At 38.6% G+C, this 12,610-nt stretch overlaps 1 protein-coding gene across 6 annotated transcripts in view; it reads right to left on the bottom strand.

Moving 5' to 3' along the window:
- The window catches only part of Ate1 (arginyltransferase 1), a 117,775-nt gene that overhangs the window by 48,555 nt on the left and 56,610 nt on the right, over positions 1-12,610 (bottom strand). For all 6 annotated transcript variants that reach the window (XM_075972481.1, XM_075972480.1, XM_075972478.1 and 3 more), the window contains 2 exons: positions 9,152-9,333; positions 5,221-5,320 (listed from right to left, as the gene is read on the bottom strand). In XM_075972481.1, the coding sequence (XP_075828596.1) occupies positions 5,221-5,320; positions 9,152-9,333 (282 nt within the window). The remainder of the gene's footprint in view (positions 1-5,220; positions 5,321-9,151; positions 9,334-12,610) is intronic.

Raw genomic sequence — 12,610 nt, forward strand, 5'->3', positions numbered from 1 at the left:
TAAATATTGAGATGTGAATTAATATAGAAAATTGAGAGAATAACACAGCAAAGATGTAATAATGAAAAGAAAAAACGAAAGAAAAAAATAGGTTCACTATGCACAAAGCAAAAATCTGAAAAAAAAGCTGAAAGGGTATGGTTTTAGTAAAGGCTTACTCCATATCACTAGAAGTTACAAAGGTAGCCGATGACCACAGAACACATTTATACCAATGGCACTATTAAAAATAAAATATAAGGGCTACAGAAATGGGTCAGTGGTTAAGAGCACTAGCTGCTCTTCCAGAAGACCCGGGTTCAATTCCCAGCACCCACACGACAACTCACAACTGCCTGTAACTCCAGTTCCAGGGGATCTAATGCCCTCTTCTAGTCTCCTCAGGCATTAGGTACACAAGTGGTGTAAGACACCCATACACACCAATCTTTAACCAAAACCATCTTAGATAACCTAAATGCTGTAAACGAAGAAACCATAAGCAGAAAGGAGAAGTTACTGTAACACATGCTGCTTATATAACTATGAGGATAACATAGATGATTTCATCTTGTGGTGGGTCATCATTCGCAACTCAAGAAAAAATTAAATTTGGTGACATGTGAAGACAACTTGCAAGCTAAATAAGAACATTCAACAAAAACCTTGTAAGATGAACTCTCATAAACCACACAGCATTTCTGGTACAACCACAGAGAAATTCAATGGCATTGCAAAACCTCTCTTACTTTGAACCACCATAACAACTGCCAGATCAGCTTATTCTAAGACATGAGCCTGCACAATCAACACAGGATGAAGTATGACTTCTATATCCCTCATCCACTGCTGAATTGCAAACCATTCCAACACTCAGCAGCCTAAAACAGTAATTCGTAGTTCAGGACTCTGGGCAGACTATTCAGTTGGTGTTTTGCCATTGGTCTCTTGGGTTCAATCATGCAGCTGCACTAAAATATTCAAGGTGGTTTCAGGCCTCTTTCTACAGTAGAACAGTTGAATCTTTTACATTACATCTGGCTCCAAAGATGGAAGTGAAAATTAACAGTCCTATAAGACTGTAGCCTAGAAATCCTAAACAATTATATACACAGTATCCACTAACCATGAAAAGTCCCACCTAGAAAAGGCAAGTGGACACCAGCTCTGATGGGCAAGGAAAGGCAGTGATCATAAAAACCTCTAGTCATCTCTGCATGGAAAAAAAAGAATCATCATTTAAGCATGACTTTACAACAGTTTCTTAGTCAGTAACACAACACAGGTAAAATAAGCTGCTTTGTCAATATCAGACCTACTTTTGTACATGTAATATATTTTATATAGCAAATATATATAGTAAAGACTGCTAACTTAATCTGAACCAATCCATACAAGAAAATCCAAATGAAACATTAATGTATCTTTGAGCATACGGCACTTGGTACTGCTTTATGCACTAAATTTCCTTAGTGTATGACAGAGGTTAAATTTAGATGTTTTCCTCTATCTTATTTTTTGAGACGCAGTCTCTCTTTGAATTTGGAGCTCACTGGTTTGGCTAGACTGGCTAGACTGGTTAGCCCGCAAGCCCTATCTGCCTATCCCTACGCTCCAGCACTGGGTTAAACATGTGCCACCACACCTATCTCTTTACATAGGTGCTGGGGTACCAAAGTCAGGTCCTCATGCTCATGTGGCAAGAGCTTTACACACTGAACAATCACCCCAGCCCTCCTAAGAAACAATATAAACTAACAACATAAAATTAAAATCAATATGTTCTTGAAAACCTACGTGCTAAAACTCAGTGATTCCAGGCAAATGCTGGCTTTACAAAATAGATTAATATTATCATCACAGAGGATCTACAAAGTCACTAATGATACAACATGTATCGTTAGTCAATGATACATCATGCCCTAGAAGGTAAAATGAGGACACAAATAAACTGGACAAAAAGTTAAAGGTGTATTTGACGTCCAATCATTCTCTTGTCATCTATTCTATGTTACAGTTTTGATGATGTTTCCAAATTCTGAAGATACTGACTTGGAGGTTCTGGAGATGGAAAATTCCTGGAATTTCAAGTTACATTTTCACTCACTATTACAGATACCTTTAAAAGCAGTTAACACATAAGAAATACTAAGTTTAATACTATTTACAAGTATTGAAATAATGGAAACTGCCAGTAAATCTTATTTGGTACTATTATGATAACCTAACATTTGGAATGTAGTAGGTCAGCAGTATTACACAAAACTGTAAGTTCAAACTGCCAATTTATAAAGTTACTTGCTTCCAAAACTTATTACTTTTTGAAACATTACTCAGGTACTTAGTATATATACTTTTCTTTTTTAAAGAATATTTTATCTACTGTATATGTGTGTGTGTGTCTGTGTGTGTGTGTGTGTGTGTGTGCATGTAGAGGTCAGAGTACTACTTGCAGGAGTTGGTTCTTTCCTTCTGCTATGTGGGTCCTAAGGACTGAACTCTAAGACAGCATGAGAGAGTTAAGTGTCTTTATCTGCTGAACTCTCTCCCACTGGTCCTCTTTTTTCTTTTCATTTTGTCTTTTAAGGCATTGTCTTCCCATTTATCCCTAGATGGCCTGGGACATATTCAATGTGTAGCCCACACTGGCCTCAAACTGACAGTATTCTTCTGTTCCCAAGTTGCTAGGATTACAGCTGGGCACCATCATACCTAACTGTATACATTTTAAAATTCTTATTATAGTTATAACACTATCTACACTGTTAACAACAAATAGCTCCATGCCCTACTTTTAATGGCAGCAACGATAAGCAAGACTCTTTGATTAGACCCAACAGCTTCCTCTACCATAATCCTGTCCTTCTTCCTCCAATGTCATATCAGCTGTCAGCTCCCTCAGTCATGTCTCTACTAGATCTTCCTTCCATTTGACACAGGATACCTCAAACCAGTAACGTCTTTTTCCTTTTTTTTTTTTCTTTTGGTTTTTCAAGACAGAGTTTCTCTGTGTAGCCCTGATTGTTCTGGAATTCACTCTGTATATCAGGCTGGCCTCGAACTCACAGAGATCCTGAGTGCTAGGATTAAAGATGTATACCACCATGCCTGCCTCACAAAATAGTAACATTTTAATGTAGATTTTTCAGTTTTAACTTTATGGAAGAATTACATATTTTCCCCAATTTCCTGACTTTTCAAAAGACTTTCCTCAGGATTCATGATTTCAAAAACATACCAAAAAGGCCAGGAAGAAATTCCCATATGTAAATACTAGTCTTCAATGTTACCTTTGCTCAAAGAAAGAAAGAAAGAAAGAAAGGAAGGAAGAAAGGAAGAAAGGAAGAAAGGAAGAAAGGATGAATGAATTTAGGGGTTTTTAAAGACTTATTTTATTTCATGTGCACAAATGTTCTGTCTACATGTGTACACATGCACCATGTGCACACCTGGTCCCTGGAAAGGACAAAGAAAATACTAAATCCTCCGGTACTAGAGTTATAGATGGTTGTGAGCCTCCATGTGGGTGCTGAGAATCAAACCTGGGTCCTCTGAAAGAGCAGCCTGTGCTCTTAACCACTCCGCTATATCTCCATCCACTAGGGTAGTTTTTTAAAAATAATAAAGTCCAAGAGCAATATTCTTAAATGCAATAAAAACTAGGAAGTGTTAGTTGCAAGTTCTTGGGTTTGATTCCCAGCACCTCAAAATACAAGAGGGAGAAAAAAAAAGCAGTCCTGGATTCTTCAGTTAAAAAGGTATCATAGCTGTCTGACATGGTAGCTCAAATCTTTAATCTCAGCACCTGGGAGGCCGAAGCAGGTCAATTAGAATTTGAGGCCAACCTGGTCTACGTATCAAATTCCAGGCCAGCTATGGCTGTATTAGACTCTGTCTTCCAAAAACTGGATATCCTCATTATGTTCCAGAATAATTCTAAAGGAAATAAGGATGGGAGTGGAGTGAAAGCACGGTAAGAGAAACAGGTGAACAACTGCAGAGCAGAGGACACACAGGGAGTCCAGGGGACAGGGAAGAGAAGACAGGTGAACAACTGCAGAGCGGAGGACACACAGGGAGTCCAGGGGACAGGGAAGAGAAGACAGGTGAACAACTGCAGAGCAGAGGACACACAGGGAGTCCAGGGGGACACTTTTTGTTTTTGCATGTTTTTAAGCTGTTTCACATTGTTTTTAAAATAAATAAATAAATCTTGCTTATAACCAGGACAGGAGTGTGATATAGGTGGGTCTTCTATCTATCTGTTGCTTTCATTGGCTAGTTAATAAAGAAAACTGCTTGGCCTGATATGTCAGAACATAGGTAGGCAGGGAAGACAGAACAGAATGCTGGGAGGAAGAAGGCAGTGAGGCAGACGCCATAGCTCTCCTCTCCAAGATGGACGCAGGTTAGAATCTTCCTGGTAAGTAGTACACAGATTAATAAAAATGGGTTAACCAAGATGTGAGAGTTAGCCAGTAAGAGGCTAGAGCTAATGGGACAAGCAGTGTTTAAATGAATACAGTTTCTGTGTAATTATTTTGGGTAAAGCTAGCCAGTGGCCGGGAGCCGGGCAGCGGGAAGCGGTCCGCAGCTCCTTCTACAGGAGTGTCTGTTCTTTCTCCTATGAACGCCTCAGGGGTTTGGCACTCTGACCCCTAACTTACCAGCATTTCTCCCTGAACTCTGTGTGTCTCCATCACATCTACCCTTTATTTGAGCCCTTCCTTTCTCCTCCACTCTGGAAGAAAACCCCACATCCTTGTAGGCCATCTATCAACCACTTTATGACCCAGTTTTATGCTAAGATTCCCCCAGCATCACTCGCATTACATATCTTAAGAGGGAGATCTGTCTCTATCTCCACGCACCTCAGAGCTAAGCACCATACAGTGAAACAGACAGAAGTGGTGGTCACAGTGGCAGGGAAGTCTGGTCCTCTGCAGTTCCATAAAGCACTTGGGAAAAATCAACGGCCTTCACTAAAGAGACTCTGACAACTTCTTTAAAAAGGAAATTGTAACAAAATATACTTAATACTAACGTTAGTAAGAGATCTCTGTGAGCACAGGGAGGCTGGGATTCTCACTTCAGAAAGAACTCCTTATGAATGCGCAAAAGGCCTCCTTAATAACCCATCCCCACCGCTACACACCTCAAATCCTCTGCCCCGAGATGCAAATCTTAGTGAAAGTTTATCTTCTATAATGAAAACAGACACAGGCATGAAACTGACATTACCTTGTATCTCATCTTGGGACAGGAATGAATGTAGAAGCCCATGTAGTAATAGCTGAGTTGTGATGCTCTCTCATGCAGTTGTTTAGTAAAAGCAATTTCTCTGCAAAAAAAAAAGGGGGGGAACCGTACAGTTAATTCTGGTTTCAATTTTTAAAAAAATCTATGCAATAAAATCTAATGGAAAATATCAAAATACCCAACTCTTAAAAGAAAAATGATTTTGTGTGTTTGTTTGAGACAGGGTTTCTCTGTGTAGCCCTGTCTTGGGACTTGCTCGATAGTCCAGGCTGGCTTTGAACTCAGAGATTGGCCTCCTTCTGCCTCCTAAGTGCTGGTACCAAAGGTGTGCACTACCACACCCAGCAAGACAAATGTTTTTTTTTTTAAATTGTTTTTATTGAACTATATATTTCTCCCCGCTCCCCTGCTTTCTTTCCCCTCCCCTTCTACCCTCTTCCATGGTCCCCATTTTCCCAGTTTACTCAGGAGATCTTGAAGACAAATGATTTTTAAAACACAAGATTATAATTACTAAACAAACAGCGCCAAAATCTCAAAATTATTTTGAATAAATACATCTAAATTCAGATTTTATACTTTACTGGGCAAAAGAGCCGATCTACAACCAACAGAAGATGAAAATAAAGATATGTATAATATTATTCAGCATGTTCTAGAATGTCCAAGGAATTTAGGCTGTTTTAACAGCACAACAATTTTTTTAAAAAAACTTAATAGCTGATACATGTCAGGAAAAATTATATATGCATTTACACAGAACTCTTTCGAATGTATTTGATTCACAATTTATTGTATAGCTAGAAGCATAGTTTCTACACCGTTTCCCTAAATGAGAGGGACATTACCACATTCTCGCTCCATGCCTTGTTAGCAGGGATGAGGGCTGCTGAAACAAAGAAGTTCAATCTTCACTGAAATGCTTATGTGTAAAGTAGTTCTAATTTGTATTAAGATAAATCTTGGTACAAAATTTCCCCTACTTGTCCAGCTAAATGAGCAGGCTGTATATGAGAGTTTCAATAAATTTTAATTTCTAAAGCAAGAAGAATGGTGGTTTTGTCTTTTGAGTTTCCTTGTTCTATTTTTTTTTTTAGTAGCAGCAATGGATATATAAAATTCAAGAGGTTCTGTTTATTCTGTTAGAGAGGCTTGCTTTATGCAGTATAGCCTACCCCAGAACTTGCTGTATAGCCCATGCTGAACTCAGACTCCTATCTCAGCCTCCTGAGTGCTGAGATGACAGGCATAGGCCACCTTGTCCAGTAGAGGAAGTCCAGGTTTAAAGAACTACTCTATTCATTTCTCCAGCACAAATTTAAAATCTTTGTAAAGTTATCTAAAACTTATTTAAAATGTTTCTATAACAGACTAAATGTTACTATTACTAGGACTAATCTATTTTCAAGATTCAAACTGAGGGGCTGGAGAGATGGCTCGGTGGTTAAGAGCACTGGCTGCTCTTCCAGAGGTCCTGAGTTCAATTCCCAGCAACCACATGGTGGCTCACCACCATCTGTAATGAGATCTGGTGCCCTCTTCTGGCATGCGGGCATACATGGAGGCAGAATGTTGTATACATAAGATATGAATGAATGAATGAATGAATGAATGAATGAATGAATGAATGAATAAATAAATAAATAAATAAATCTTTAAAAAAAGATTCAAACTGAGGAAAGAATCAAGTAAATGCAAAAGCCTCAACATCCACCCATACGCAATAACTCTTGACTGCACCGCAGCTAGTCTAGATGGCACCTCTTACTTTGGACCTGCATATTTGGAATCACCGCACCACCACGTACTCAAGTCCGTGAGCCAGTCTCAACTACTCCTCTACACCCATGTCCAATGCTCCAACAAGCTCCTGGACTCTATCTTCAAAATGCAGCCTGAATTTGACCACCTCTCACTACCTCTATCTACGATATTCTAGTCTTTAAATTAGTTTATATAAAGTACAATTCAATACACAAAAAAAAAGGATTGTCAGAGATCAGTTAAAAATACTGTATAATTGTAAACTCGTTTTTGACACATTAATGTCAGGAGAAAAGTCAGGCAGGAAATGTCAAGATGGGCACTGAGACATAGGCAAAAAAAAAAATCAGCCCAATTTGTAAAACTCAAATTGATAATTTAAAGAAAAGTATCAATGCTTCTTTCTACTTTGGTAATTCAGGAAAATACTAAATATACAAGGTAAACTATGATAACCTGGCAATATACTTCATAATGGTGTAAGAATGTGAGTAAAGACACAAATACTAGGGAACACAATGAGAAAAGCACAGAGGGAAAAGAAACTTATGCTACTTGAAAAACAAGAGCAAAACAGTTTCCAAACCTCTTTCTTTTATTGTACTGTATACACATATAAGTAGGAAATAGAACAGAAACAAATATTCCAGAGAAGACACTCCCAACCAAACCTTCTCACCATTAAAGATATTTGTGCTATGTGACATGTATATGCAGCTATGGCCACAAACGGGAAATCATTTTCTGAGGAGTCATTTCACAGTCACCAGCAGACAGTCAGGTCTCCCCATTGCTGATTTGCATGCCTACATAACCACATGTTTCTTGACACTTTTGCAAATCAGTAGCAGACCAAATATGTAAGTGGTCCCACAAGATTGCCTAATGATACCATGCCTCCTTAGTTTGTGGATATATACAAATCCATATGTTCATAAAACTATGTAAGTGGTGTAAGTCTTTTTTTCTTTGAGCAGATGCACATGCCTTTAATTCATTCACACCACATTAGCTGCATCTTTAACACTGAGAGAACATATATGCTAGTGATAACAATATAGATGTTACATTTATAGAGCATAAATGACAGGGGAGCTTAGAAAATATATACATCAAACAATAAACTTCTCCAAACATGTGGTTTCCTTTTGAAAAATATTTTGTGTATGGTGGAAGTGGAGGTAATGGACATACTATGGTCTTTTTAGAGTTATTTCTATCCTACACCTTCATATGAGTCCTGGAGATAAACTTTCATACATTGGGCTTACCCAGAAAGCATTTTACATCCTAAGCCCTCTCAGAGAAGCCCACAATGATTTCTCATATTCGCTCTAGAGTATACAGAAACATTAAAAGCTAAAAAATGAACATCAAACTATGGTATCATTTCTAAAGCTGTTATTTTTTTGAGAGATGTAGCACGACTAATAAAAACTCAGAGACAGAAATCTTCTCTGAAAGATCAGAGAAGCAAAACAGACAACTACTAGAGAGCTCACACCTCTACAAAATTTTCAGACTGAAAGAAAGTGAGTTCCTGTCTCATCCCACCTTAGATTCCTCTCTAGTGCTGGGAATAAAGGTGCCCGCCACCACTGACCAACCTCTATGGCTAACTAGTGGCTGCTGGGATTAAAGGTGTGTGCCACCACAGCCTGGCCTGCATGGCTGACTAGTGTGGCTAGCTTTATACTCTGATCTTCAAGCAAGTTTTATTTGTTAAAATATCGCTACAGAGAAGGGTTTATTTTATTCTATCCCCCAACTATCTGCCCCCCCACCGTGTGTGTGTGTGTGTGTATGTATGTATGTGTATATACACATGTTACATGCAAATTCCTATAGAAGCCAGAAGAGGACCAGCAGAATTCCCTGGAGCTGTCAGCAGCTAGATGTGGGTGCTGTCAACTGAATTCCTATCTTCTGAAAAGACAGGAAGTACTTTTAACTGCTGAGCCATCTCTCTAGCCTCCTAAAACTGTTACTTTTAAATATTAATATACAGCTAAGGGAACTACTGCAGCAGCAAATTATTATACTATAAAACAGATTCCTACTGTTACATAATGAAATATACACAAGATGAGTAATTACTTGAACCTCCATGAACTCATTACAACTGTACAAAGCAGTCTTACAGTCTCACCTTAATGCTGAATAGACACCCAAAGACAGAAATGAGTAGTCAGGATCATAGTACAGATACACAGAAGACACACAGTATGGGAGGATGTCGATCACACCAACAGCAATAATCTTCCCATCAAGCCAGTACTGCTGGTGAAAGGAGCCATAACCACACTCCGGTCCATTAGCAGGGTACTCTGCCTATGAAAAAGCAGGCACAGAAACATTAACGGAGTCATTTTCTTTATATTAAAAATCTCTTAATCTAAATAATCTTATTTTATTCATGTTATTACGTTTTAAAACTTTGCTTCATTGTGACCACCTTCCAGATAATGAGTGCTTTAGCATGAAAAACTCAATTTTTTTAAAAGAGAAGGATGGAAATGAAAGAGAGATGAAAAGAAAGGAAAAATGAAGAGAAAGTGAAGGAGAGGAAAAGAGTGAAAGAAGGGGAAAAATCAAGAGAGGAAGGCAAATAACATGATCCACCTCATCCATAACAAAAAAAAACCATTGTAATATATTAATCAGTTCAGGAAATATAGGACGCATTCCAACAGCTGGCCAACACTTCTACCAAGTGACAGGGAAGAGAGAGACTTCTTGAGCAGATTAGTAACATATACAAAAACCATTGTTAGAAGCACAGTTAACATTAATAAACTGGATGGTTCCCTCTCCTTCCCCACTCAGGATTATGAACACAGCCAACTCTACTTAGTATCAGATTTGAAATCCCAGCTAATATAGTAAGACAGAGGAACGGAACAAAGGGAGCTACAGGAGTAGATCAGTGATAGGGTGCTTGCCTAGCATGCGCAAGTCCTGAGGGAGAGGGAGTGGAGAAAGGAGAGGAAGAAGGGGAGGAAAGGAGAGGAGGAGAAAAGAGATGGAGGAGAAATTAGTTCAGAGAAAAGAACACAAAACTCAGCGTCTTCTTTATGGATGACACGACAGTAGAAATCCAAAAGAACCAAGAAAAACTGTAACTATAGTAAGCCTAGAATAAAAGGTTAAGATATGAAATGATTCTCCTTTATAATAATGACTAGAATAAAAAATTTAAAACACAATGAAAAAAAGGTAAGTTTAAAGCTTACATGTATACAATCGATACATAGGAAAGCATATCTATGAAGGGAATCAAAGAAGACCCACATTTTTCTTGACTAGAATGGTTACAATGCCAGTTCTTTTCAAGTTGCTGCACAGACAGTAGAATCCTAATCAGAACTGCAAGAAGCTGTCTTATGAGTATCGACAAATTCATTCTGAAGTTGGACATGAGAGACAAAAGGCTCAGGACACCTAACCCTACTAAGAAATGAGGACAATGTGGTTGTCTTGACAGAACAATAAATGGACAAATCAGATGAAACAAATCCACACAAACACAATAACCTTTGACAAAGAAAAACGGCAATTCAATAGGAAAAGGTAAGTGCTCAACAGTTGGACAACCACATGTAAACCAAAACTCAAGACAAACCTGACACCTTTCATAATACTGAGCTCAAAATGGATCACAGACCCAAATGTCAAAATCAATACTAGAGAACTTGGCATTTGGAAGAGAAAATCTGGGTGATCATGGCTTGGTTAATGAGTTTTCAGATACATCACCAAAAACAAAATCCATGAAAGAAAAAACTTGTTTGTACCTTATTAAATTAATTTAAAACTTCTGCTTTACAAGAAATGTTGTTAAGAAAACAAAGTCAGGGGCTGGAGAGATGGCTCAGCAATTAAGAGCACTGCCTGCTCTTTCAAAGGTCCTGAGTTCAATTCCCAGCAACCACATGGTGGCTCACAGCCATCTGTAATGAGGTCTGGTGCCCTCTTCTGGCCTGCAGGCATACGCGCAGACAGAATATTTACATAATAAATAAATATTTGCCAGGTGGTGGTGGCGCACGCCTTTAATCCCAGCACTGGGGAGGCAGAGGCAAGCGGATCTCTGTGAGTTTGAGGCCAGCCTGGTCTACAAGAGCTAGTTCCAGGACAGGCTCCAAAGCTACAGAGAAACCCTGTCTCGAAAAACTAAAAAAAAAAAAAAAAAAGAAAACAAAGTCAAGCCACAGAACATATATACTATATATAGGACATACTTAATGAAACATGTAAAGTTTTAAGATTCAACCATAAGACACTAAACAACCAAATTAAAAATGGACCAAAGATCTAAATATGAGCTTTACTGAAGAAGCAGAAAGACAGCACCTAACCATAAGCAACAATGCTATCACTATAGATCGGCACACACAACACGAAGCAGTCCTATGTATCGGAATATTGATCCCCACAAGCTGGACATCATATGCCAGGAGACATGCAAGGAAACAGGAAGTCCTGCTCTGATGGTGGGAAGGTAAAACAGTTATAGGCACTTTAGGAACTTCTCACAAAACTAAACATACTCTGAGCATTAAAAAAATGCAATCATACTCTGCACTTATTCATTTGGTTTGGAAACTTACCTAAAGACAAAACCTCACATATTGTTTATATCATGTATTCCTAACTGACCAAAACCAGAACAACCCAGACATTTTTCAATACATAGATGGATAAACTGTGGTTCATCCCTATATATAAGGTATTATCATTAATTAATAAAAAAATTCTTTCTCACACACACATACACAAAGAAACAGAGACAGAGAGCACTTTAAATGCATATTGCTAAGTGTAAAATGCCAGTCTGAAATTCTGTGTCCTATATAGTTACAAATACATTAAGTAAAAGGCAACAGTATGCAGAGTTTACTCCATGTTATCAGGAGGTTGAGAGGTCTAGGCAAGGGATTAATAGATGAAACACCAGCCCTTTAAGAGTTGAGACTGTTCTCTATGACATTATATAACAGCAAAGACACCATACTATATGCCTTTTAATCAAAACTCAGCACTTTATTATTTATTTTGGTTTTCCAAAACAGGGTTTCTCTGGGTAGCCCTGGCTGTCCTAGAACTCGCTCTGTAGACCAGCCTAGCCTCAAACTCAGAGATCCACCTGCCTCTGCCTCCCAAGTGCTGGGATTAAAGGTGTGAGCATCCACTGCCCAGCTAAAACTCAGCACTTTAAACAAAAAAAGTAAATCTTAATTATGAAAATTTTGCAAATCCTTTAGGTCTTATGACAATATACAGACTTTTAACAATAAAATATGACTGTAGCACAAATGTATGGAACATTCTTACAAACAGAGTTGGACAGAGAAAAAAGGTGAAATAAGCAAAGGGTAAATGAAAGGGGTCGCCGGGCCGTGGTGGCGCACGCCTTTAATCCCAGCACTCGGGAGGCAGAGGCAGGCAGATCTCTGTGAGTTCGAGACCAGCCTGGTCTACAAGAGCTAGTTTCAGGACAGGCTCCAAAACCACAGAGAAACCCTGTCTCGAAAAAAACCAAAAAAAAAAAAAAAAAAGAGAGTGCACATAAGCACTGTACTCTGATAAAGCGGCTTCCCACAGGGGC

Source organism: Microtus pennsylvanicus, chromosome 5 (genome assembly GCF_037038515.1).
Source record: "Microtus pennsylvanicus isolate mMicPen1 chromosome 5, mMicPen1.hap1, whole genome shotgun sequence".
Classification (NCBI taxonomy): Eukaryota; Metazoa; Chordata; class Mammalia; order Rodentia; family Cricetidae; genus Microtus; species Microtus pennsylvanicus.